General features: G+C 43.8%; 1 protein-coding gene across 9 annotated transcripts in view; it reads right to left on the reverse strand.

The window, feature by feature from the left end:
- The window catches only part of mpp7a (MAGUK p55 scaffold protein 7a), a 544364-nt gene that overhangs the window by 18463 nt on the left and 501371 nt on the right, over positions 1-24530 (reverse strand). For 8 of the 9 annotated variants that reach the window (XM_070881484.1, XM_070881483.1, XM_070881489.1 and 5 more), the window contains one exon: positions 8967-9047. The exons of the other annotated variant lie outside the window; for it this stretch is intronic. In XM_070881484.1, the coding sequence (XP_070737585.1) occupies positions 8967-9047 (81 nt within the window). The remainder of the gene's footprint in view (positions 1-8966; positions 9048-24530) is intronic. 9 annotated transcript variants of the gene reach the window in all.

Raw genomic sequence — 24530 nt, forward strand, 5'->3', positions numbered from 1 at the left:
CACTGTTACCCAGAAAATATTTGTTTGCTGCATTTGTTTGTTGAATGTCCCGCAACTTCCGGGTTTCCGCATGCGCAGCAAACAAATATTTTCTGGGTAACCGTGGTGAGAAAGGATCAGATGAATTCAAATTGTATAGTACAGGGAGAAAGTTATAGCTTAAACAACCATGAGAAACAAAATGATGCACCTGAAAATATCTTGAAATGCTCTTTGTTACAATTTCAACAGACTGCTCCAACTTCGCTCATTTTTGCATGCTCTCCCAACTCTTAGGCCCCAAGTTTCCACATGATTTGCTCCTGATTTTTCGGAGCAACTGGTGTAGAACGGAGTATCTTAGAAATCGGAATTCTCCACATTTAGTTTCCTCCAGTTCTAGTCAGGTAGAACAGTTTCACTTTGGAACGGAATTTTTTTTTCCAGTGTCCGGCCACTGACGCCTGATTTCAAAGTTTCGTGAGTGAAAACGTACTCCAAACTAACTTAGAATGGAATAAGTGAAGATTTTTGTACGTTGAAAAAACCTTGTCTGCACTTTAAAAAATCAGGCGCAGGTTACAAATTAGGCGTAGGGAACGAGGTGGGGGGGGGGAAGGGAAGTCATTAAATTCTACAATCAATCCTTAGTTATACTTATACAAATATTATACAAATAAATCCAACCTGAATAAAAATTTATAAGCAAAGAAAAGATTAAATAAACCATGTTCCTACCTGTGTGAAAGTGCTTCAGGCAGGCCTTTCAGGCAGCGGTGTGGCGTCAGTGTCTCGACGGCAGCGGCAGCAAGCAGCCTTCGAGCTGAGCTGCAGTGCTTGAGGCAGGCCTTTCATGTTGGAGACAGAGGCAGCGGTGTGGCGTCAGTGTCTTGACGGCAGCGGCAGCAAGCTTCGAGCTGAGCTGCAGTGCTTAAGGCAGGCCTTCATCCTCTTCGTGGCTGGCCGCGAAGAAGCAGCAGCGGACCGACGTGAGGCCATTCGGCCATGAGATAGCAGCGGCGTCAGTGGCTGGCCGGCAGCCGAAGAATCAACGCAGGACACACGCAGCTCATTAAGGTTCTTGAGGCCATTCGGCCACGCTTTAGGGACGGCGTCAGTGGCTGGCCGGCAGCCAAAGATACAGCAGCAGCCTTCGAGCTGTGAGGGGGACTGAGGCCATTTGGACAGGGAGAGGCAGCCACATAGACAGTTTTATATTTAAATTTGCAGAATGGGTGCTGCATTGTCAACACCACATATTATGCAATGGTTTGCCATCAATTCACTGCATAGGAGAGAATTGATTAGAGCTCACCGCACCAGGAACGTCGTAGCCCGTAGGTTGATGGGCAGGAGACCTTAACCACGTCGACAATATCGAACCAGGCGCTTGTACCTGGACATGAGCGAGGCTGATTGTGTGAAAAGGCTGCGTTTTCGCAGAGAAGTTGTCACTGAGATCTGTGATATGGTGAGAGCAGATTTGCAGCCCAGAAGCAGAAGGACAACTGCCTTGTTTGTTGAAGTGAAGGTAACAGCTGCACTTTCTTTCTATGCCTTGGGATCGTTTCAGGCTACAACTGGAGATGTGTGTGCCATCTCTCAACGTGCAATACATGCCTGCGTTTACCAGGTCACGGCTGCACTGTATGCGCGAAGGAACGACTTCATTAATTTCCCAATGACCGCACAAGCGATCCATGAGGGGGCTGTGGGCTTCTTCAGGATTGCCGGCTTCCCAAAGGTACAGGGCTGCATTGATTGTACCCACATAGTCTTGCGAGCACCCGTGGAGGAATCTGAGCAGTACCGAAATAGGAAAGGTTTCCACTCTATCAATGTGCAGCTCGTGTGTGACGACAAGCAGCGCATCATGTCAGTCGATGCGAGATACCCTGGCAGCACCCACGATGTGTTCATCCTACGCGACAGCGTTCTATCTGACATATTTGAGCAGCAGCCAGAAGGGCAGAGCTGGCTACTGGGAGACAAAGGGTACGGCCTGACCACCTGGCTCATGACGCCCATACGCGTGACACGGACAGAAGCTGACCGTCAATACAACATGGCGCACATTGCAACGCGCAGCATCATTGAGAGGACCATTGGCATATTGAAACAGCGATTCCGATGCCTGGACCATTCCGGAGGACAGTTGCAATACTCTCCTCAGATTGTCGGTCACTTCACTGTTGTGTGCTGCATGCTTCATAACTTAGCCATCATAAGGCAGCAGGAGCTGGTAGTGGAACCCGAAGACCGACGTGAGGGTCTAGTGCATGATGATAGTATTACGGAAGACCAGGATGTGGATGATAATGACAATCAGGAAAGCATGCAAGTGCCTGATGCCAGAGCACGAGGTCGGAGGAGGGCCGTCCATCGTGCCCCTTTAACGATTGCTCGAGACTTGCGCCAGCAGCTCATCCGTGAATGCTTCAACTACTGATGCCCGAGGGCTCTGCGAACACTTTTGCATATGGACATGTTTATTCTTTGCAGTTGTTCCTACGTTGTGTTGTGTTAATGGAACATGAAACAGTTTTAATGAAAAAATATTTTATTGAAAAGTTAACGTCACTAATAAAATATTTGTTGTATCAAACTATACTTTTTAATATGACTCTTGAAGATCACTTAAAAACGTTATCACTTATAAACTTGTAAAGTTACAAAAGTTACAAAACACTTGCTATGTGAAAAATTTTACACTCTAAGATCACTTACACTTCAAGATCACTTTTTAGATGCAAAATTAAATAATTTACAGAATGTGAGAGCATTTACACTATAAGATCACTTGAAAACCCTGAGATCACTTATATGTTGTAAAGTTACAAAACTTACAAAACAGTTTCATTGTGAAAAATCTTACACTCTGAAGAAACTTAAACTTCAGGATCACTTTTTCGGTGCAAAATTAAATAAGATACAAAAAAATGAGAGCATTTACACTATAAGATCACTTAAAAACCATAAGATTCCTTATAAGTTGTAAAGTTACAAAACTTACAAAACAATTTCAATTTGAAAAACACTACTACAACTACATCAAGAACAAGAACAAAAGCAGCAAAGAAAGGCTGCAACCATGTCTCATCCATATCTCAGTGAATGTTTACTTCCTCATGGGGGTGTCATTTGATTGGCTGGGCTGTGTGCCCTTATTGCAGCAGCTACCTCAACCAGGCCCTCCCTGACGGCCTATGCCGACACTTGCATGCCCTCCCCGGCGGCCTGTGCCGACACTTGCATGCCCTCCCTGATGGCCTGTGCCGTCGATTGCACTCCCTCGGACATTCCCTCCCTAAGTTCCCGTGTCATTACTGCTATTTCTCCCGTCAGGACCGTCAACTCTTCACCTACTGCAATGATGCCACCGATGAGTGATCGGGTAAGCTCATTGGTCTCCATACCCAATGCCACAACCTGAGCCGCATCTGTTGCACGCTGCATCTCAGGATAGCGTGTCTCCAATCTCCTTCTCCTCTGCCTGGGTCTGCCTCGTGGCACCACTACACTGGGAGGCACGGGCACGGACGGTGGGATGCTCGGTGTTGCAAGCGGCACCACTACACAGAGAGGCTCGGGCTGGAATGGTGGGATGCTCTGTGTTGCAGATGGCAGAACTAGAGGGAGAGGCTCGGGCTGGAACGGTAGGACGCTCGGTGTTCCAGACGACAGCACTCGAGTTCGAGCCGTGGACTGGGATGTTGGACGAATGGGTGTAAACTGCTCCATATCAGCAGCAACACTGGGACCCGAAGCGTCGGAATCAAAACCATAGTAGGTGGAACCAGAACCTATGCGAGAGGGAGGCGCAGGCTGGGACGGTAGTGCACTGACTGTAGAATGCTGCATTATACCAGCTGCACCACTGGGACCCACAACATCGGAAGCGAAACCATGGAAGGTGGAACCAAAACCTATGCTAGGGGTTGAAACTCTGATGCCCCTTGATGGGGGCTCATAAACATTAAATTGGAAGCTCTCCCCTGCAGACATTTCAGTCATCGCTGCCGTCATCCAGTCTGGATCATCCGCAACTGGTTGTACTAGTTCTTGTTCTGTACCCTCAGGATCCTCAGGGTTGGCAGCAGCAACATCGTCATCATCATGTTCTGCAAAATACATCAGAACAGTCAAATGCTTAACAGCAAGGGAGGGGGCCGGGTGGGTGGCATGAGTACTCTCACGCATAGCAGGCCAGGCAGCAGGTTGATTTAAAGGGCCATGATGCATTTTCAGGACTTACCCTCTTCCTCACGTGCTGTACCGATTGCTTTTCTCCATGTCCGGCTCATCATAGCAGCTACCCTTTGTTCCAAGGGTGTCAGTGGATGCAGATTGGGCACGCCTCCTCCTGTCCGAGTTGCCTCCCTTTTGTTGTGGGCTAATTTCTTCTGCAAAGAGTAAAATATAACTTTTTACAGAGTGTGTCAGTCTGCAAGGTGGGACATACAGATAGCCAGGTTACAATTACGATTAAATTAAAAATGGGAAATATTACTTACACTAACTACTTGACCAAGGTCGTGCCATTTCTTTTTACACTGACTTCCAGATCTCCTGGTATGCACCACTGCGCAGTAATCTTCTGCAACTTGGTTCCAGCGTTTCTTCATTTTTATGCGACCTCTGTTGCTGGTATCTAGCTCCTGCCATCTCTGCTCAATTACGTTGACTAATATCTCCACTTCCTCATGCAAGAAATTCTTTGTTCTTGGTGGAAGTTGATCCATTGCAAAGTTGAATTGGCACTCTTATTTCTCCAAACACACAGTCCTTAATTTGCATGTACCAATGCAGCACCGGTTCTGCAAGTTTAGCAGTGAAAAGCTGAACTCACTGATTTCAGCAGGTGATTTATTCAGCAGTGCTGCTAAAAGCATTCCCTCACACACAGAAATATCAAGAAAATTAAAATACAAGCCTTTGCAGGGGTCCAAGAAACAAATCTTCACTTTTTCTGCAGTACTTTTAAAAATGGCCGAGTGCCAATGTTTACTTCAGACTGTGCATGCGCGAATGCTCCAACGCGCACGCGCAGGGTTGCCGGCACCAAGAAGCCTCATTTCAATTGTATCCGCCCCCTCCTACTTACAAAATCGGCGCGAGTGGTAGGCTCCGCCCCCTGTGCGCTGCGCCAAGCAGACATCGAGCTCCAAGGAACTCGAGAACACCGCACTTTTTTTCCGCCGCCGTTTTCGGCGCGAGAAACAGGCATCCAGCTCTGAGGTGCGCCTTTTTCACCGCGTGTGTTAACTTGGGGCCACAGTTGCTAATTTTCAACTTTTTTATTCAGCTGCTTTATTTTCTTATCTTCTGAAAGGCTCTGTTCAGTCATTCTTAGACAGAATTTTGTTTGGATTTTTGCTTGTTGACTTGGTTATATCTTTAAGTCCCATTTATCGTTTTGTGTTAGATTGGATTGAAAGTGTTCTGTACATGTAATTTGGGGTGTTCTGTACTAAGCATAGAAATAGATAATTTCAGATAAATAACTACACTACAAACAATCTAAAGAAATAGTTTTACTTAACTAATCAATAATTGAACAATTACAGATATGACCTTCTAAAATCCAGCTGTAACTGAACTGAGGACTGATTGATTTTTGGATGAGATTTATATAACTGTGCTGAACTAACTACTTTTTAAAATATATAATAATCAAGACAGCAAAGACCTGTCAGAACAATTTTAATTCTTTTTTTTAAGGTTCAGCTGGTAACTGTAATTGACATCATTTAATTGACATCTTTAAATAAGCATTAAAAGATTCCATAATGCATGTAAATGAGAAATAAACTGCTGCATTTTAGCTAACTGATATAATTGTTGAGAATAGTAGCTTTCAAATCCAAATTAAAAATGATTACTGCTGATGGTCAAAGAGTTGTTGTGGAATTGTTCTTTCCTTCATGGGGGTGGTGAAGAACTGGCCGGTAACAGAGAAGCACATATATACCATCAAGCGCTTCACTACTTGTGACAAATCTCTCCAAGGTTTTACCCTATTAGGCATAGTTGATTGAGAGAGAAGACTTGCATTTCATAGAATCATAGAAATTTACAGCACGGAAGAAGCCCATTTCGGCCCATCCTGTCCGCGCCGTAAAACAAAGAACATAAAGAAATAGGAGCAGGAGTTGGCCATTTGGCTCCTTGAGCCTGCTCCGCCATTCAATATCATGGCTGATCTCATCTTGGCCTCAACTCCACTTCTCTGCCCGCTCCCCATAACCCTGGAACTCCCCTATCATTCAGAAATCTGTCTATCTCCACCTTAAATATATTCAAATGACCCAGCCTCCACAGCTCTCTGGGGTAGAGAATTCCAAAGATTCACGACCCTCAAAGAAGAGATTCCTCCTCATCTCCATTTTAAATGGGCGACCCATTATTGTGAAATTATGCCCTCTAGTTCTAGATTCTCCCATGAGGGGAAACATCCTCTCTGCATCTACGCTGTCAAGCCCCCTCATAATCTTACACATTTTAATAAGATCACCGCTCATTCTTCTAAATGAGTATAGGCCCAACCTGCTCAACCTTTCTTCATAAGACAACCCTTTTATCTCAGGAATCAACCTAGTGAACCTTCTCTGAACTACCTCCATGTTTTTGTTACCTCTAGAATTGACAATTACCGCTTGGCCTTCCATTCTCCGTAAATTTGAAGTCATCCAAAACTCTACTGCCTGTGTCCTAACTCGCGCCAAGTCTCATTCACCCACCATCATCATCATAGGCAGTCCCTTGGAATTAAGGAAGATTTGCTTCCACTCTTTTAACATGAGTTCTTAACGGCTGCACAGTCCAATACGAGAACCACAGTCTGTGTCACAGGTGGGACAGATAGCCGTTGTGGGAAGGGGTGGGTTGGACTGGTTTGCCGCACGCTCTTTCCGCTGCCTGCGCTTGATTTCTGCATGCTCTCGGCGACGATACTCGAGGTGCTCAGCGTACTCCTGGAGGCACTTACTCCACTTAGGGCAGTCTTTGGCCAGGGACTCCCAGGTGTCAGTGGGGATGTTGCACTTTATCAGGGAGGCTTTGAGGGTGTCCTTGTAACATTTCCTCTGCCCAACTTTGGCTCATTTGCTGTGAAGGAGTTCAGAGTAGAGCGCTTGCTTTGGGAATCTCTTGTCTAGCATGCGAACTATGTGGCCTGCTCAACGGAGCTGATCAAGTGTGGTCAGTGCTTCAATGCTGGGGATGTTGGCCTGGTTGAGGACACTAACACTGGTGCGTCTATCCTCCCAGAGGATTTGTAGGATCTTGCGGAGACATCATTGGTGGTAGTTCTCCAGGACTTGAGGTATCTACTGTACATGGTCCACGTCTCTGAGCCATACAGGAGGGTGGGTATTACTACAGCCCTGTAGACTATGAGCTTGGTGGCAGTTTTGAGGGCCTGGTCTTCAAACACTCTTTTCCTCCGGCGGCCGAAGGCTGCACTGGCGCGCTGGAGGCGGTGTTGAATCTCATCGTCAATGCCTGATAGGAGGCTCTCGAGATAAGGAAAGTGGTCCATGTTGACCAGGGCCGCACGGTGCATCTTGATGACTTGGGGCGGGGGGGGGGGGGCGGCAGTGCTGTGCGGCGAGGACAGGCTGGTGGAGGACCTTTGTCTTATTGATGTTTAGCGTAAGGCCTATGCTTTCGTACGCCTCAGTAAATACGTTGACTACATCCTGGAGTTCAGCCTCTGTATGTGTGCAGCCGCAGGCATTGTCCGCGTACTGTAGCTCGGCAACAGAGCTGGGGTGATCTTGGACCTGGCCTGGAGACGGCAAAGGTTGAACAGGTTCCCACTGGTTCCGTAGTTTAGTTCCACTCCAGCAGGGAGCTTGTCGACTGTGAAGTGAAGCACGGCAGCGAGGAAGATTGAGAAGAGGGTTGGGGCGATGACATAGCCCTGCTTGGCTCCAGTCCGGACATGGATTGGGTCTGTGATGGATCCGTTGGTAAGGATCATGACCAGCATGTCGTCGTGGAGCAGGTGGAGGATGGTGACCACCCATCAGCCCCTGTGCTCACTGACCTACACTGGCTCCCGGCTAAGTAACACCTTGATTTAAAATTTTCCATTCTTGTTTTGAAATCCCTCCATGGCCTCGACCCTCCCTATCTCTGTAATCTCCTCCAGCCCTACAACGCTCCGCAATATCTGTGGTTGCGCTCCTCTCATTCTGGCCTCGACCATCCCCATTTTAATCATCCCACCATTGGTGGCATGCCTTCAGCTGCCAAGGCCCTAAGCTCTGGAATTTCTTCCCTAAACCTCTACCTCTCTCCTCCTTTAAGACGCTCCTCAAAACCTACCTCTTTCTGCCCTAATATTTCCTTAATTGGTTCAGTGTTAAATTTTCTTTTATAAATCTCCTGTGAAGCGTCTTGGGACGTTTTACGACGTTAACGGTGCTATATAAATACAAGCTGTTGTTATTGTTGTTGGTGAGCGAAGGAAAATGGACATCCCGAGTAGAAAAACATCTTAGCATTTAGTACCTGAGGTTATCTTCAAAGTTCTTACTTTAAAGTTTGTGTAGGCTTCAATTGCCTAACTGCCAACAGAGATAAATAACAGAAAGGGACAAGAGGTGCCAATTATTATGTATGACATTGCAGGCAAGACCAGAGGTTTGATACTCCAAATGTTCAAACAGCGTTTTTTTTTAAGCCTTGTGTGATTCTCCCATTGTTGCTGTTGACGATATCAATTAATAGGCAAAGGATAAAAACATAGTAAAAATGGCTGACAGCATTGAGCCCAGAACACACTATTGAAACTAAAAGTTCTTAACAAGTAATTGGAAGACTTTTTTTGATGATGATCAAAATGGGTAAATGAAACTCTTTCTCCTTTCAATAATCATAAATTGCTAATTTTATTTCTACACTTGTGTCATTGTTTGAGAATCTACAACTAACATTATGCACTTGTTCAAAATGGAGAAAGAAAAGTGGGTCATACTCACGTGGAACTGTTACACCATAGTGCTGAGAATCACTGATCAACAGTTTCCTTTTAAGCTCATTCAGCCCAATTCCTGAAGGACCTACAAAAGCAGGCACAGATGAAAAAACTCAAACTATAGCTGCAGAAATATGAACTGTCTTCCAATACACTGCTGTTCCCTTCTTTAGGGTCCACTAGTAAGTCACCACATAGTTCTTATTAATGCTTTTTTTTCCATTAAAATTCCAACTGAATACAGTCATAAATGGCCCTACACAACTATTTTCTGGTTTACAACACTGACGATCAACCAATCACTAAGTACTATAATCCACGAGCATAAGTGTAGCCTTTAAACTCTGATGCAGTATGTAAAATACATAAAACTATTTTCTGAATTTAGAAACCAGTTTTATGAACCAAAATCTTTGATTTACAGGATTGGCCTGGACAGACAGAAAAAGCATTTTACAACATTTAAATGATAATTCCCCCCACATCACAACTCTCACCCAATGCCCCCGTCCTTCCCCAGCTCCAGTCAGCTGTTTGGCTGTAGCAGGTCATCGACTATCAATTGCAGAATTGGACCCAACTACACAATCCATAAATACAGCCAATATATAATTTTCTTTTACATATTCCAAGGCCAACACCTCACAAAGTCGTAAAAAGCTTTCCAAAGATTAAAGCTGTTATCGGCCTCTTGGCTATGTGCAGAATGGTTCAATAATGTTCAGAAAAAGACTGCCAGACAGTTTTACTGTTTCTTCCATCATTCTTACAGTATTCACCTGCTCCTTAAAAATGCAATACAACTTCAATCCCAAAGGGCTGTCAAAAAGTACAAGTACTAGATGACTCCTGATGTTCTTGCATTGTGGGTAAAATGTCATAAAATGTTTAAACAAACATACAGCACCTTAAACTTTTTGAAAGTCTGGGTAAAAAGGAGTGATGACAATGAGGCCAGATGAAGGGCCTCCTTGAAAATGTTGACATGTTTTTCAGATAATGACTAATCTGTGCATTTCGAGCTTCATCTGTTTTTATTTCAGATTCCAGTACTCGAACATAGAAAAGTGCAGGATTGGAAAAGATTCTGCAGTCCATCTGGCTGGTCCCAAAACTAGTACCTTTCAAATCCCCAAATCCCTCAACTATCTGTCTAAACCTTAATTATTTCCATAGGATGTTTCCACTGCCTCCCTGGGTAGCTCATTCCACATTCACTACCTTCTGGGTAAAGTAGTTAAATGTAAATCGACAATGTAATTTCCCTCCTCTAAACTTGAGCTTCAAGATCTTGTTCCTTTTCCATGCTGTTACAATCAACATTCTGCTTGCTGTTTTTCCCCCAGGTGAACTGTCATAATATATGTTTTGGGAATAAGCTTTTCTGAAAGGGAGTGGTTTTCCCAGACAGTACCATGCTGGGTTGGCCACCCATAGGCAAATAAAAGGTGATTTAAATGCGGGATGTGTAATTGTTTTGCATCATCATCATAGGCAGTCCATCGGAATCGAGAAAGACGTGCTTCCACTCCAAAAATGAGTTCTTCGGTGACTGAACAGTCCAATACATAACCCACACAGTCCGTCACAGGTGGGACAGACAGTCATTGAGGAAAAGGGTGGGTTGAATTTGTTTGCAATGTCTAATCATTTGGAACACCTTGGTGTTGACAACTGATTTTAAGAACATAAGAAATAGGAGCAGGAGTAGGCCACCTGGCTCCTTGAGCCTGCTCCGCCATTTAATAAGATCATGGCTGATCTGATTATGGACTCAGCTCCACCTCCCTACCCGCTCCAGTTATCCCTTTATTCCCTTATTGCTCAAAAATCTGTCTATCTCCGCTTTAAATATATTCAATGACCCAGCCTCCACAGCTCTCTGGGACAGAGAATTCCATAGATTTACAACCCTTAGAAGAAATTCCTTCTCATCTTAGTTTTAAGCAGGCGGACCCATATTCTGAGACTATTGTAAGGGGTATAGAGTTCTAGCAGGCAAAGAGCAGACAGATAGGTGGTCAAGAAAGGAGATACTGAAGGTAGTGAATTGATGACATGTAAAATGGTCCAGATTGAGAGGGCTCATCAGTACTAGGAGGGTCTGAAGAATTGGTGAAGTTCCTCTACCTTACGGTATGGATTGTAATTGCCTATTGACAGATTATATATAACACTTCCTTATGTATGTGCAGCACACTTATAACACTTAAGCCCGATGGTTAATGAACCATCCTTAACCTTAGTAACACATAACAAAGACAGTAGAGGTCAGCAGTTAAGATACATAATATTTTGACTAGGGTCTCGAGGGAAGAGATAAGAAAGCCAGTGTCTGGGAACAAAGTTACATCAGACGTCATGGGGACGAAGGCAAAGTTCACATCACTGAACAAACACAATTAACATATGACGGGAGATGAACAGTTGGGAACCACCACTAAGAGCCAGTCTGATAAGAGAAGACAAATCAATGTAACTTCGCTGATGAGCAGTAAACCAACCGGTGCTTTTGTGGGAGAAGCACACACTTTGGTTTGTTATATAATTGTGGGTGAGAACATTGTTCTGGGAAGGTTCACGTTTGAACTTTTCCTTTGCATGTGCTCGAATAAACTAGGTGTGCCGAAGATTTTGTCTGATTGATTCCATGGTCATTATACGGGCGTGGGTGTCGATTCCTTATATCAGGGAGTCCAGCTTGAAGGAGAAGTCTTCTTTTAACCTCAACAACTACGTCCCAAGTTATAGTTTCCCCTATGAGTGGGAATATACTCTCTGCATCCACCTTGTCGAGCCCCCTCATTATCTTATATGTTTCGATAAGATCACCTCTCATTCTTCTGAACTCCAATGTGTATAGGCCCAGCCTACTCAACCTATTTTCATAAGTCAACCCCTCATCTCTGGAAACAACCTAGTGAACCTTATCAGTAGGTAACCTTTGGTATTGTTGCCAAAGTAAGTTAATTTAAGGGTTAAGTCATGGCAGGAGAGCCCAGACCCATGTCATGCTCCTCCTGTGCTATGTGGGAAGTCAGGGACGCTTTTAGTGTCCCTGACTATTGTGTGTGCAGGAAGTGTGTCCAGCTGCAGCTCCTGACAGACCGCATTGCGGCACATGAGCTGCGCATGGACTCACTCTGGAGCATCCGCGATGCTGAGAATGTCGTGAACAGCACGTTTAGTGAGTTGCTCACACCGCAGGTAAAGGTTACTCAGGCAGATAGGGAATGGGTGACCATCAGGCAAGGAAGTTAGTGCAGGGGTTCCCTGCGGTCATCTCCCTCCAAAACAGATATACCGTTTTGGGTACTGTTGGGGGAGATGACTCATCAGAGGAAGGCAGCAGCAACCAAGGTCATGGCACCATGGGTGGCTCTGCTGCACAGGAGGGCAGGAAAAAGAGTGGGAGAGCTATAGTGGTAAGGGATTCTATTGTAAGGGGAATACATAGGCGTTTCTACGGCCGCAATCGAGACTCCAGGATGGTATGTTGCCTCCCAGGTGCAAGAGTCAAGGATGTCTTGCAGCGGCTGAAGGGCATTCTGGAGGGGGAGAGTGAACAGCCAGTTGTCGTGGTGCATATAGGTACCAATGATATAGGTTAAAAAACGGGATGAAGTCCTACAAGCTGAAATTAGGGAGCTAGGAGTTAAATTAAAAAGTAGGACCTCAAAGGAAGCAATCTCAGGATTGCTACCAGTGCCACGTGCTAGTCAAAGTAGAAATAGCAGGTTGGTTAAGATGAATACATGGCTTGAGGAATGGTGCAAGAGGGAGAGATTCAAATTCCTGGGACATTGGAACCGGTTCTGGGGGAGGTGGGACCAGTACAAACCAGACAGTCTGCACCTGGGCAGGACTAGAACCAATGTCCGAGGGGAAGTGTTTGCTAGTGCTGTTGGGGAAGGTTTAAAATAATATGGCAAGGGGATGGGAATCTATGCAGGAAGACAGATGGAAGTAAAATTGGGGTAGAAGCAAAAGGTAGAAAGTAGATAAGGAAAGATGGAGGGCAGAGAAATCAAAGGCAAAAATCAAAAAGGGCCACAATACAACAAAATTCTAAAAGGACACAGACTGTTAAAAAAAACAAGCCTAAAGGCTGTGTCTCAATGCGAGAAGCATTCGTAATAGGGTGGATGAATTAACTGCGCAGATAACTGTTAACGGATATGATGTAATTGGGATTACGGAGACATGGCTCCAGGGTGACCAAGGCTGGGAACTCAATATCCAGGGGTATTCAATATTCAGGAAGGGTAGACAGAAAGAAAAAGGAGGTGGGGTAGCGTTGCTGGTTAAAGAGGAGATTAACTCAATAGTAAGGAAGGACATTAGCTTAGATGATGTGGAATCTGTATGGGTAGAGCTGCGGAACACCAAAGGCAGAAAACACTAGTGGGAGTTGTGTACAGACCACCAAACAGTGGTAATGAGGTTGGGGATGGCATCAAACAGGAAATTAGGGATGCGTGCAATAAAGGTACAGCAGTTATCATGGGTGACTTTAATCTACATATAGATTGGGCTAACCAAACTGGTAGCAATATGATGGAGGATTTCCTCGAGTGTATAAGGCATGGTTTTCTAGACCAATATATCGAGGAACCAACTAGCGAGCAGCCCAACCTATACTGGGTCTTGTGTAATGAGGGGGGATTATTGGCAATCTTATTGTGCAAGGCCCCTTGGGGAAGAGTTAATATAATATGGTAGAATTCTTCACAAAGATGGAGAGTGACACAGTTAATTCAGAGACTAGGGTCCTGAACTTAAAGAAAGGTAACTTCTATGGTATGAGACTTGAATTGGCTAGGATAGACTGGCAAATGATACTTAAAGGGTTGACGGTGGATAGGCAATGGCAGACATTTAAAGATCACATGGATGAACTTCAACAATTGCACATCCCTGTCTGGGTAAAAATAAAATGGGGAAGGTGGCTCAACCGTGGCTAACAAGGGAAATTAGGGAATGTTAAATCCAAGGAACAGGCATATACATTGGGCAGAAAAAGAAACAAACCCGAGGACTGGGAGAAATTTAGAATTCAGCAGAGGACAAAGGGTTTAATTAGGAGGGGGAAAATAGAGTATGAGAGTAAGCTTGCAGGGAACATAAAAACTGACTGCAAAAACTTCGATAGATACGTGAAGAGAAAACGATTAGTGAAGGCAAATGTAGGTCCCTTGCCATCAGAATCAGGTGAATTTATAATGGGGAACAAAGAAATGGCAGACCAATTGAACAAATACTTTGGTTCTGTCTTCACTGAAGAAGACACAAATAACCTTCCGGAAATACTAGGGGACCGAGGGTCCAGTGAGGAGGAGGAACTGAAGAAAATTCTTATTAGTCAGGAAATTGTATTAGGGAAATTGATGGGATTGAAGGCCGATGAATCCCCAGGGCCTGATAGTCTGCATCCCAGAGTACTTAAGAAAGTGCCCCTAGAAATAGTAGATGCATTCGTGGTAATTTTCCAACATTCTATAGACTCTGGATCAGTTCCTATGGATTGAGGGGTAGCTAATGTAACCCCACTTTTTCAAAAAAGGGAGAAAAAACAAGGAATTATAGACCAGTTAGCCTGACATCGGTAGTGGGGAAAATGTTGGAATCAATTATTAAAGATGTAATAGCAGCACATTTGGAAAGCAGTGACAGTATCGGTCCAAGTCAACATGGATTGATGAAAGGGAAATCATGCTTGACAAATCTTCTAGAATTTTTTGAGGATGTAACTAGTAGAGTAGACAAGGGAGAACCAGTGGATGTGGTGTATTTGGACTTTCAAAAGGCTTTTGACAAAGTACCACACAAGAGATTAGTGTGAAAAATTAAAGCACATAGTATTGGGGGTAATGTATTCATGTGGATAGAGAACTGGTTGGCAGACAGGAAGCAAAGAGTAGGAATAAACGAGTCCTTTTCAGAATGGCAGGCAGTGACTAGTGGGGTACCGCAAGGTTCAGTGCTGGGCCCCCAGCTATTTACAATATATGATTTGGACGAAGGAATTGAGTGTAATATTTCCAAGTTTGTAGATGACACTAAGCTGGGTGGCAGTGTGCGCTGTGACGAGGATGCTAAGAGGCTGCTGGGTGACTTGGACAGGTTAGGTGAGTAGGCAAATGCATGGCAGATGCAGTATAATGTAGATAAATGGGAGGTTATCCACTTTGGTGGCAAAAACAGGGAGGCAGAATATTATCTGAATGGTGACAGATTAGGAAAAGGGGAGGTGCAACGAGAGCTGGGTGTCATGGTACATCAGTCATTGAAAGTTGGCATGCAGGTACAACAGGCGGTGAAGGCGGCAAATGGCATGTTGGCCTTCATAGCGAGAGGATTTGAGTATAGGAGCAGGGCGATCTTACTGCAGTTGTACAGGGCCTTGGTGAGGCCACACCTTGAATATTGTGTGCAGTTTTGGTCTCCTAATCTGAGGAAGGACATTCTTGCTATTGAGGGAGTGCAGCGAAAATTCACCAGACTGATTCCCGGGATGGCAGGACTGACATATGAAGAAAGACTGGATCGACTAGGGTCATATTGACTGGAATTTAGAAGAATGAGAGGGGATCTCATAGAAACATACAAATCTGAAGGGATTGGACAGGTTAGATGCCGGAAGAATGTTCCCGATGTTGGGGCAGTCCAGAACCAGGGGTCACAGTCTAAGGATAAGGGGTAAGCCATTTAGGACCGAGATGAGGAGAAACTTCTTCAGAGAATTGTGAACCTGTGGAATTCTCTACCACAGAAAGTTGTTGAGGCCAGTTCGTTCGATGTATTCAAAAGGGAGTTAGATGTGGCCCTTACGGCTAAAGGTATCAAGGAGTATGGAGAGAAAGCAGGAATAGGGTACTGAAGTTGCATGATCAGCCATGATCATATTGAATGGTGGTGCAGGCTCGAAGGGCCGAATGGCCTACTCCTGCTCCTATTTTCTATGTTTCTCTCAACAGCCTCCAATGCAAGTATATCCTTCCTTAAATATGGAGACCAAAACTGTATGCAGTACTCCAGGTGTGGCCTCACCAATACCCTGTACAGTTGTCACAGGACTTGGCTGCTTTTATTCTCTATCCCCCTTGCAATAAAAGCCAACATTCCATTTGCCTTCCTGATTACTTGCTGTACCTGCATACTAACTTGTTGTGTTTCATGCACAAGGTCCCCCAGGCCTCTCTGTACTGCAGCACTTTGCAATTTTTATCCATTTAAATTATAATTCGCTTTTCTATTTTTTCTGCCAAAGTGGATAACCTCACATTTTCCCACATTTACTCCAACTGCCAAATTTTTGCCCCCTCACTTAGCCTGTCTATATCCCTTTGCAGATTGTTTGTGTCCTCCTCACAATTTGCTTTCCCACCCATCTTTGTATCAGCAGCAAACTTGGCTACATTACACTCGGTCCTTTCTTCCAAGTCATTAATATAGATTTTGATCTCTATTAGTCTTGGAGGGAGGCTTTTTAGAACCAATGCAGATGCCCAAGTTCAGTCAAGACCTCAGAAAGCCTGTAAAGTTGGCTAAAGCAACAGAAAGGCTGCAAGGAAGAAATAGCCTGAACACTGTTGGTAGGGCAGACAGCAGAGTGAATCAATCCTTCGACTTTAAGAATCCCAAATGGGCTAGAGTACACATGTTCTTTATTTTTTAAACAGTATGCAAACATAAGATGAACTGATTGCATCATGCAACTTTCATCATATTCAGTGTTCTGTGTGTTTTGTCTACTCAATAATAAAGCAGTTTACTAAATTAACTAAACAATACCTCGTCTTGTGTTAACTTAGTCCGCCTCCAAAGAGATTAAAGGAGTACGTGCTTAAGACGTGGACATCTGGTCCAGATCACAAGGGAGTTTTTAATCATTACACTCCTGGATCGCAGTAAAACATTAGCAGATTGAGAGCAGTGGGATCAACTTCTATTAAAAAGTAAGCAACCAGACCACTTGAGAGCAACTTACACCAATGACATATCTGTGGTAGACCCAAATTCATAACACGTACCTTCCTACCGAGTGAACTAATCTGCAAAAATCATTGCCACATAATTTGCATTGTTAAAGTGTGTAATTTTTATACTTGCATCCTTGAAATCTATGTTAATTCCTTTTCATCATACCATATCTATCGAGCTGTTTCATTATCCCTCTTTCCCGATGCCTCCAAAACAGTACCATAAACAAATATTCTTTAATGGGCTGTAATTTTCTGGATCATAACTATGCCCATTTTTAAACATAGCTACAATGTTAGCTACAGTCTAATCCTGGGAAACTACTCCCATTTCGACTGATTCCGTAAAGAGTGTCAAGGATAGCACAAATTTAATTGGCCACTTTGTTAAGTACGGTTGTAGAAAATCCATCTGTGCCAAGTGCCGGTCAACTTCCTCAGTTTGTCACTGACTGCCTTATGTGAAATTTTAATTGTTTTATTACTTTCTCCATCTAACTCCTTCTCCCACAGAAATTTAAATTCTCTGCTGGTGTAAATATTGATGCTCACTCTGTTATTGAAAAGTGCTGCAGTACAGCGGGACCTGGGGGTACTTGTGCATGAAACACAGAAGGTTAGTATGCAGGTACAGCAAGTGATCAGAAAGGCCAATGGAATCTTGGCCTTCATTGCAAAGGGGATGGAGTAAAAAGCAGGGAAGTCTTGCTCGAGTTATACAAAGTATTGGTGAGGCCACACCTGGAATACTGCGTACAGTTTTGGTTTTCATATTTATGAAAGGACATACTTGCTTTGGAGGTAGTTCAGAAAAGGTTCACGAGGTTGATTCCGGGGATGAGGGGGTTGACTTATGAGGAAAGGTTGAGTAGGTTGGGCCTCTACTCACTGGAATTCAGAAGAACGAGAGGTGATTTTATCGAAACGTTTAAGATTATGAGGGGGCTTGACAAGGTGGATGCAGAGAGGATGGTTCCACTGATAGGGGAGACTAGAACTAGGGGGCATGATCTTAGAATAAGGGGCCGCCCATTTAAAACGGAAATGAGGAGGAATTTCTTCTCTCAGAGGGTTGTAAATCTGTGGAATTCGTTGCCTCAGAGAGCTGTGGAAGCCGGGACATTGAATAAATTTAAGACAGAGATAGACAGTTTCTTAACTGATAAGGGATTAAGGAGTTATGGGGAGCGGGCAGGGAAGCGGACCTGAGTCCATGATTGGATCAACCATGATCTTATTGAATGGCGGAGCAGGTTCGAGGGGCCGTATGGCCTACTCCTACTCCTATTTCTTATGCTCTTATGAATGCACAAAGAATTCATTTGGATATTTATTATTCCTTGGTCCTTTGGGATCTTTCAATAGATCCCATTTTCATGGCTTGCTGTGGATATATTTATAGGGGCCGAAACTGCCCCTTCTGATAAGGCCTCCGGCTGCCTGAAAGCAGCGGCCACGGGTGGCACGGAATGGCCACTGACTCACCGTGGATGCGCCGACATTTTGCCCTTCGTGAGTTTTGGAGCAGTGCCCAGGACCGCTCAGCCTGTTTTCCCGCCGTGGCGTGCCTGTGCCGACCCCTTACCGACTGGCGGGGACCCCTTGGGAAATTGCCCCTTTTCCGGTATTGCCCTGCGACCGATCGGTCAGTACACTCTCTGTGGCAAGGCCACCCTTAAAGGGGAGGGTGCACTGCCGCGGCCGTGTTATTTTTTTTTGTCGGCTGACTGCCTGGTTGGACCGACAATTATGGCTGCGAGTTCGGCCGGGTCACCAACAGGCAGCAAAGCACAGCCTCTCGGGTGCCAGGCTGCTGGCCCGACCGGAACCTTCCATGTTGGCCCAGTGTTTGCTACTAAAGTGGCTGCAGAGTTTGCAGTGGCCCTCCCTTTAACGTTGTGACGCGCCAGTGTGATGATGTCGGCTACTCTGCCCCGCCCTCACTTTCGCCCTGCTAGTGACGGCCACTCCGCCCTGCCCCCACTTCCTCCCCCATCATGATGACACTTCCGCCCCGCTCAAAAAAAATCCCCAAAGTGGTGAATTTCGATGGATACTCCACCTCAATGCATGGGGCGGCCAGAATGCATTGAGAACGGTAGGTGCGCCTCGTTTCTGGTGGTGGGCAATTTCAGCCCCAGAGTTTTAAAAAAAAATGTTTGAACCTCATTTTTCATTTAAGCTGTCCTGGCCAGTTTCTTAACCTCAGTTACCTTGCTTTAATATTTGACTTGGTCCACCATACCAGCTTCATAATTTAGGAACTATCTTTTATTTCCCTTACACCCCATATTTACTTTAATTGTTTCCTGCATAGATGCATTTAACAGTAAGCGAGATAAATACACGAGGGGTAAAGGAATAGAAGATATGCTGATAGGATTAGATGAAGAGGGATAGGAGGAGGCTTAAACATCAGCATAGACCAGTTGGGCCAAATGGCCTTTTTCATGTGCTGTACATTCTTATATAATTCCAGGGCTCTTTTAAGCCTCCTTCCTGAGTGGTATCTAACTGTTATTTACTCTACGTATAGTACTTCTAAACATTATCCACTTTGCTTCTATGCTTTTCCCCTCCAACAGTGCTGTCCAATCCAATTTCCTTAGCTAACCCCTCAGAATCTGCCTTTCTAAAGTTGAATGCATCTATTGTATTCACTCTCATTTCCATCATGAGCCTAATCTTAAATACTACCATATTGTGGTTACTGCTGCCAAGATGTTCTCTGCTGTACTGTCCCGTTAGTTACTTAATATCATGTTCAATAGCACCCTGTGTGGTGTGGGTTCCTTGACCATATAACAATCCAATATTTTGCCAAGGAGCATATTTTGACTCTTTGTTACGCCCTTTACAGATTTCCTAATCTATCTTTGGTAAATTAAAATCATCTACAACAACTGTTTTATATATATATATATTCTCATGTACATATTACCCTTATTTAATTACAAAGTTCTGTGTCAAATCCTTCTGCTTGACCTGAAGATCTATAGCAGATGTCCAGTGCTAGTTTCCTTTCCCTCATGTGTCTCAATCCTATCCACAAGGTTTCCATCGTATCCGTACTTGTATTAGACAAGTCCATCTCTGTGTAATAAAGTTCTCTTTCACATAAAGTAATACATTCCCATATAGTTTCTTTTTGCTGTCTGTGAAATGTGTTTACTCAACTAGCATCATTGTGGAACCAGATCTCAAACAATATGGAAAGAAAAACTATTTCACTCTTGAAACACATGATTTCCACTTGATACAATGAAAGAACGTACATCTTAATGGTAATAGAGAGATGTAGAACTCAATAGATGGGAGAATGCCATAAAAAGGCAAGCAGAATTCTGAATGTTTTACCTTGCTGCATTCGATATAAAAGCAAAGAAGTTATTTTGAATTTGTACAAGGCATTGGTTAGGACACATATGAAGTATTGCATGCAGTTCTGGGCATCTAATCAGCCCTGAAATTACACAAGATATTAGCATATGAATGCTTAATGCATTTGCCTGAAATTCTCTGTAATGACAGTGGCGATATCTACCTGTTTTTAAGAAAAATGTGTTAATGGCTCTTCTAACATAGCAGAGAGAAATTTCAGACAAATGCAGTAAGCGCTTGATAGCTAGTATTTCAGGCAAATTACAGAGCCAAGGATTCCAACTGGTCTGAAAGTGCAGAATACAATTTTCCCTGTCATGTTATTTAAAAAAATACAATCTGAAATCTGTAGCAGCAGCAATACTCTTCACTGCAGTTTAAACCAACTTGACCCCCATTGCTGTTATCTGCCATTACACATTTTTCATTGAACTGGAAAAGGAACAGGTTATGGGCCATTCGGCTTCATCACAGCTAGTGTTGATTCTTCCATACAAGGAACACTTCTGTGGGAAAAGGACTAGTTCTCTACTCCCCAAGATAAAGAACTCAACTGCTGTAAAATGCTCCATTTAATGCTTGGGTGAGAATAAGGGAAACTTGTCTACTAAAGAATCAAATTTAAATGTCAGTTTAGACTACTTGAACTTAAGCCCTCAAAAAAGAAACGAGTATTTCATCATCACAACTGACAAGCTATTTAGTAGCAGTATGGTTTAATTTTGGAAATGTGTAAAAAAAAAAGTTATGAGTAAGTTATTCTGGGCCACGTACCCTCATTCTCACTGATCTCATGCTGATCTAAGAACGTTCTGTGTCACGACTGGTGTCAAACCTGTGAGTGATCCTATTGTACTTAACACTAACCACATGTCACTGGGGAAATGGGGTCAAGGGTAGAATGAAGGGGGATCAGGAATGTGCAGTCACTGTTGCCCTACAGTAATACATAGGCTTAAAAAAAAACAATCTTTTTTATATGTTTCCCAATGATAACATTTGCATATAAATTGAGAAAGTTTTCACGAGGAAATGTTTGTGGGTACAGTAGTGTAGTGCTTACATTACTGGACTAATAATCCAGAGTTTGAGAATTTGAATTCAGTTTTTAAAAATCTGTAAATAAAAAGCTGGTATCAGTAAAAGTGACCATGTTGGATGGTTGTAAAAACCCAACTGGCCCCTTTAGAGAAGGAAACATGCAGTTCTTTCCCACTCTGGCCTATATGTGACTCCAGTCCCAGATCAGTGCGGTCGACTCTTAACTACCCTCTGAAGTGGCCTAACAAGCCACTCAGATGTATCATCACCTGCTCAGGCAACTAATAGATGGAAAATAAATGCTGGTCTTGTAAAGCCAACATTCCGAGACTGAATTAAAACAAATAGCATGTACATATACACTCTCTTTTCTGTGACATAATCAATTCGACAAGATGATCTGTATTTTCAGTGGTGAACCCTGGACCAATTTCTTTCCTCCCTTCTTTGTAGGAATCGTGGTGGTAGTGGATTGGGAGTCACATTTTGTCTGGGAAGACTGCAGGAAGGAGACTGCACGTCACAGCATCAGCGACCGCCTCAGCCAACAACTTGCTTTCTTAAAAAAAAAACTTTATCATGCTCTCTGGACACAGCGCATGGACAGCAGAGGCTACAGATTTGATTGCAGTGTATGGTAGGAGCAAAATGGACTCGAGTCAGTAGAATTCAAATAAAACATAAATCAATCTCCCCAAACTAATAGCAAAAAACCTAACCAGAATGAAATAGGGAAAAGCTTCCAAAATACTTGGATGGGAGTAGAGTGGGGAGCACTCTCGCCCAAGTCAAAAGTTGTGGTTGTATGTTCCACTCCGGAGACGTGAGCACAAAAATCTAGGTTGACAGTCCAGTACAGTACTGAGGGAATGCTGCACAGTTGGCCGTTCAGATGAGACATTAAACCGAGGTCCCGTCTGCTCTCTCAGGCGGATGGAAAAGATCCCCTCGCACTATTTTGAAGAGCAAGGGAATTAGCCCCAGTGTCCTGGCTAATAGATATCCCTCAATCAACATCACAAAACAGATTATCTGGTCATGAGCACATTGTTGTTTGTGGGAGCTTGCTGTGTGCAAGTTGGCTGCCACATTTCCTACATTGCACCAGGGTCTATACTTCAAAAGTACTTCATTGACTAAAGCGCTTTGAGATGTCTTGTGGTCGTGAAAGGCACTACAGATTGAACCTTCCTTATCCAGAACCCTTGGGACCTGGCCTGTTCTGGATAAGGGATTTTTCCAGACGAGGGGTGGTCACGTTAAATTGGATGGTACAGGTACTGAGCAAGGGGATATTGGGGCTGGCTGGCTTGGGGTTGGGAGTGTGGCAGAGGGATCATGGGAGGGCGGGGGGCGAAATCGCAGGGTCAGGCCAGCGATTGCGGGAGTCGGCAGCGAGGAACAACTTAAATTTGTTCATGTCGGAGTTCTGCGCATGCGCCCACCGGTGGCCGGGAATGGTTCTGGACGAGAGGTGGTTCCAGATAAGGGAGTTCTGGATAAGGGAAGTTCAACCTGTATATAAATGCAAGTCTTTCTTTCAGATTATAAAAAAAAAAATTGGGAGCTCTTCAGAAAACCGGCTCCAACGTCGCTGGAACCACATTCAGTCTTATACAGTCCTACCATCTTACGCAAAACATCTTGGGAACCATTCCAATTTTGTTGACATAAGCAGTTTGTCAACTTAAGCAGACATGCTGTTTCCTATTATCTTACCACTGTCAATTTCAGTAAAGCTCCCTTCCCTCAGAGTTGCTGAAACTCAGGACCAAGTAATGAGACGCTATCTCTTTCAAAGATTCTGCGGTCAATTTCATCAAAACTCCCTTGAGTGTGTTAGGGACTCAATAAAATTGTGGCAGATTTTATGCTGAAGTCGACATAGACGGTAAGTATTTTGTACTAATGTGCGGAGCTGTGACTCGGGCTTTACGTTATCAAAATAAGTTTCATTTCAATATAAAAGGGGTTCAAGATAAATGGACAGCACTGTATTTTAATAGCACTGGATCAGTGATACCACATTTTCATATTCAGAATTAATTCAAAGCCACTTTAGGAATCCAATTAATCTCGTGCACTGATTTTCCCAACTGTTGACATGCTTGATTTTTAAAAATCCACAATAGTTTAACATTCTCATTAAGGGAGTTCGAAGCAATCTGGTGAAGTCAATGTTCAAAAGCAATGAGTGCCATAGGACCACATTTCTCTAATTATTGTTGTGTGTGTAAAGCTCAATCAGGCATGTTATTGGATGATTTTACAAGCATAATCTTCAGTTGCAAGTCACGAGTGGGTGGTTAACTTACAAGCAAGCCAGACAAGAGGACAAATCTGTTTATTTTAAACTTAAATTAACCTGCTCTTCTGGGACCAGCATTATAAATCAGATGCATAAGTTCGCAAAACTCTCAAAAAGGATGATTAATTGACTGCACGACGCTACTTCTATACAGCAATATTGTAATTCTAAAGATTAATTAGAACATTACTAGTAAATTATTTGATAATCAATTGAACATGCTAGAATAATGCCTTATTGCAATCCTACTCAGCCAAGGAAGATTCCAAGACAGAATTCCTAGCAACAGGGAATGCTGGGGTGCAACACCACCTCCAGCTTTTTATTCCACCTCCACTGCTGCAGCAGTTAGAACATTCCTGGTGTCCATTGATATATCACCACTCCTGCTCCAGCAGGAAGTTTGATTCAGGAATGGGAGTTGGGTTATCGTAACATCCTTGGTGACTTGACATAAGAACATAAGAAATAGGAGCAGGAGTAGGCCATTTGGCCCCTCAAGCCTGCTCTGCCATTCAATATCATGGCTGATCTGATCCTGTCTCAACAACACTTCCCTGCCCGTTCCCCATAACACTCAACTCCCTTATCATTCAAAAATCTGTCTATCTCCACCTTAAATAGATTCAAAGACACAGCCTCCACAGCTCTCTGGGATAAAGAATTCCAAAGATTCACGACCCTCAGAAGAAATTCCTCCTCATTTCTGTTTTAAATAGGCGACCCCTTATTCTGAAACTATGCCCCCTAGTTCTAGATTTCCCCATGAGGAATGTCTCCAATGGAGACCACAACTGTACGCAATACTCCAGGTGAGGTCTTACCAACGCCCTGCGCAGTTGTAGCAGGACTTCCC

The sequence above is a fragment of the Pristiophorus japonicus genome, chromosome 5 (assembly GCF_044704955.1).
Source record: "Pristiophorus japonicus isolate sPriJap1 chromosome 5, sPriJap1.hap1, whole genome shotgun sequence".
Lineage (NCBI taxonomy): Eukaryota > Metazoa > Chordata > Chondrichthyes > Pristiophoridae > Pristiophorus > Pristiophorus japonicus.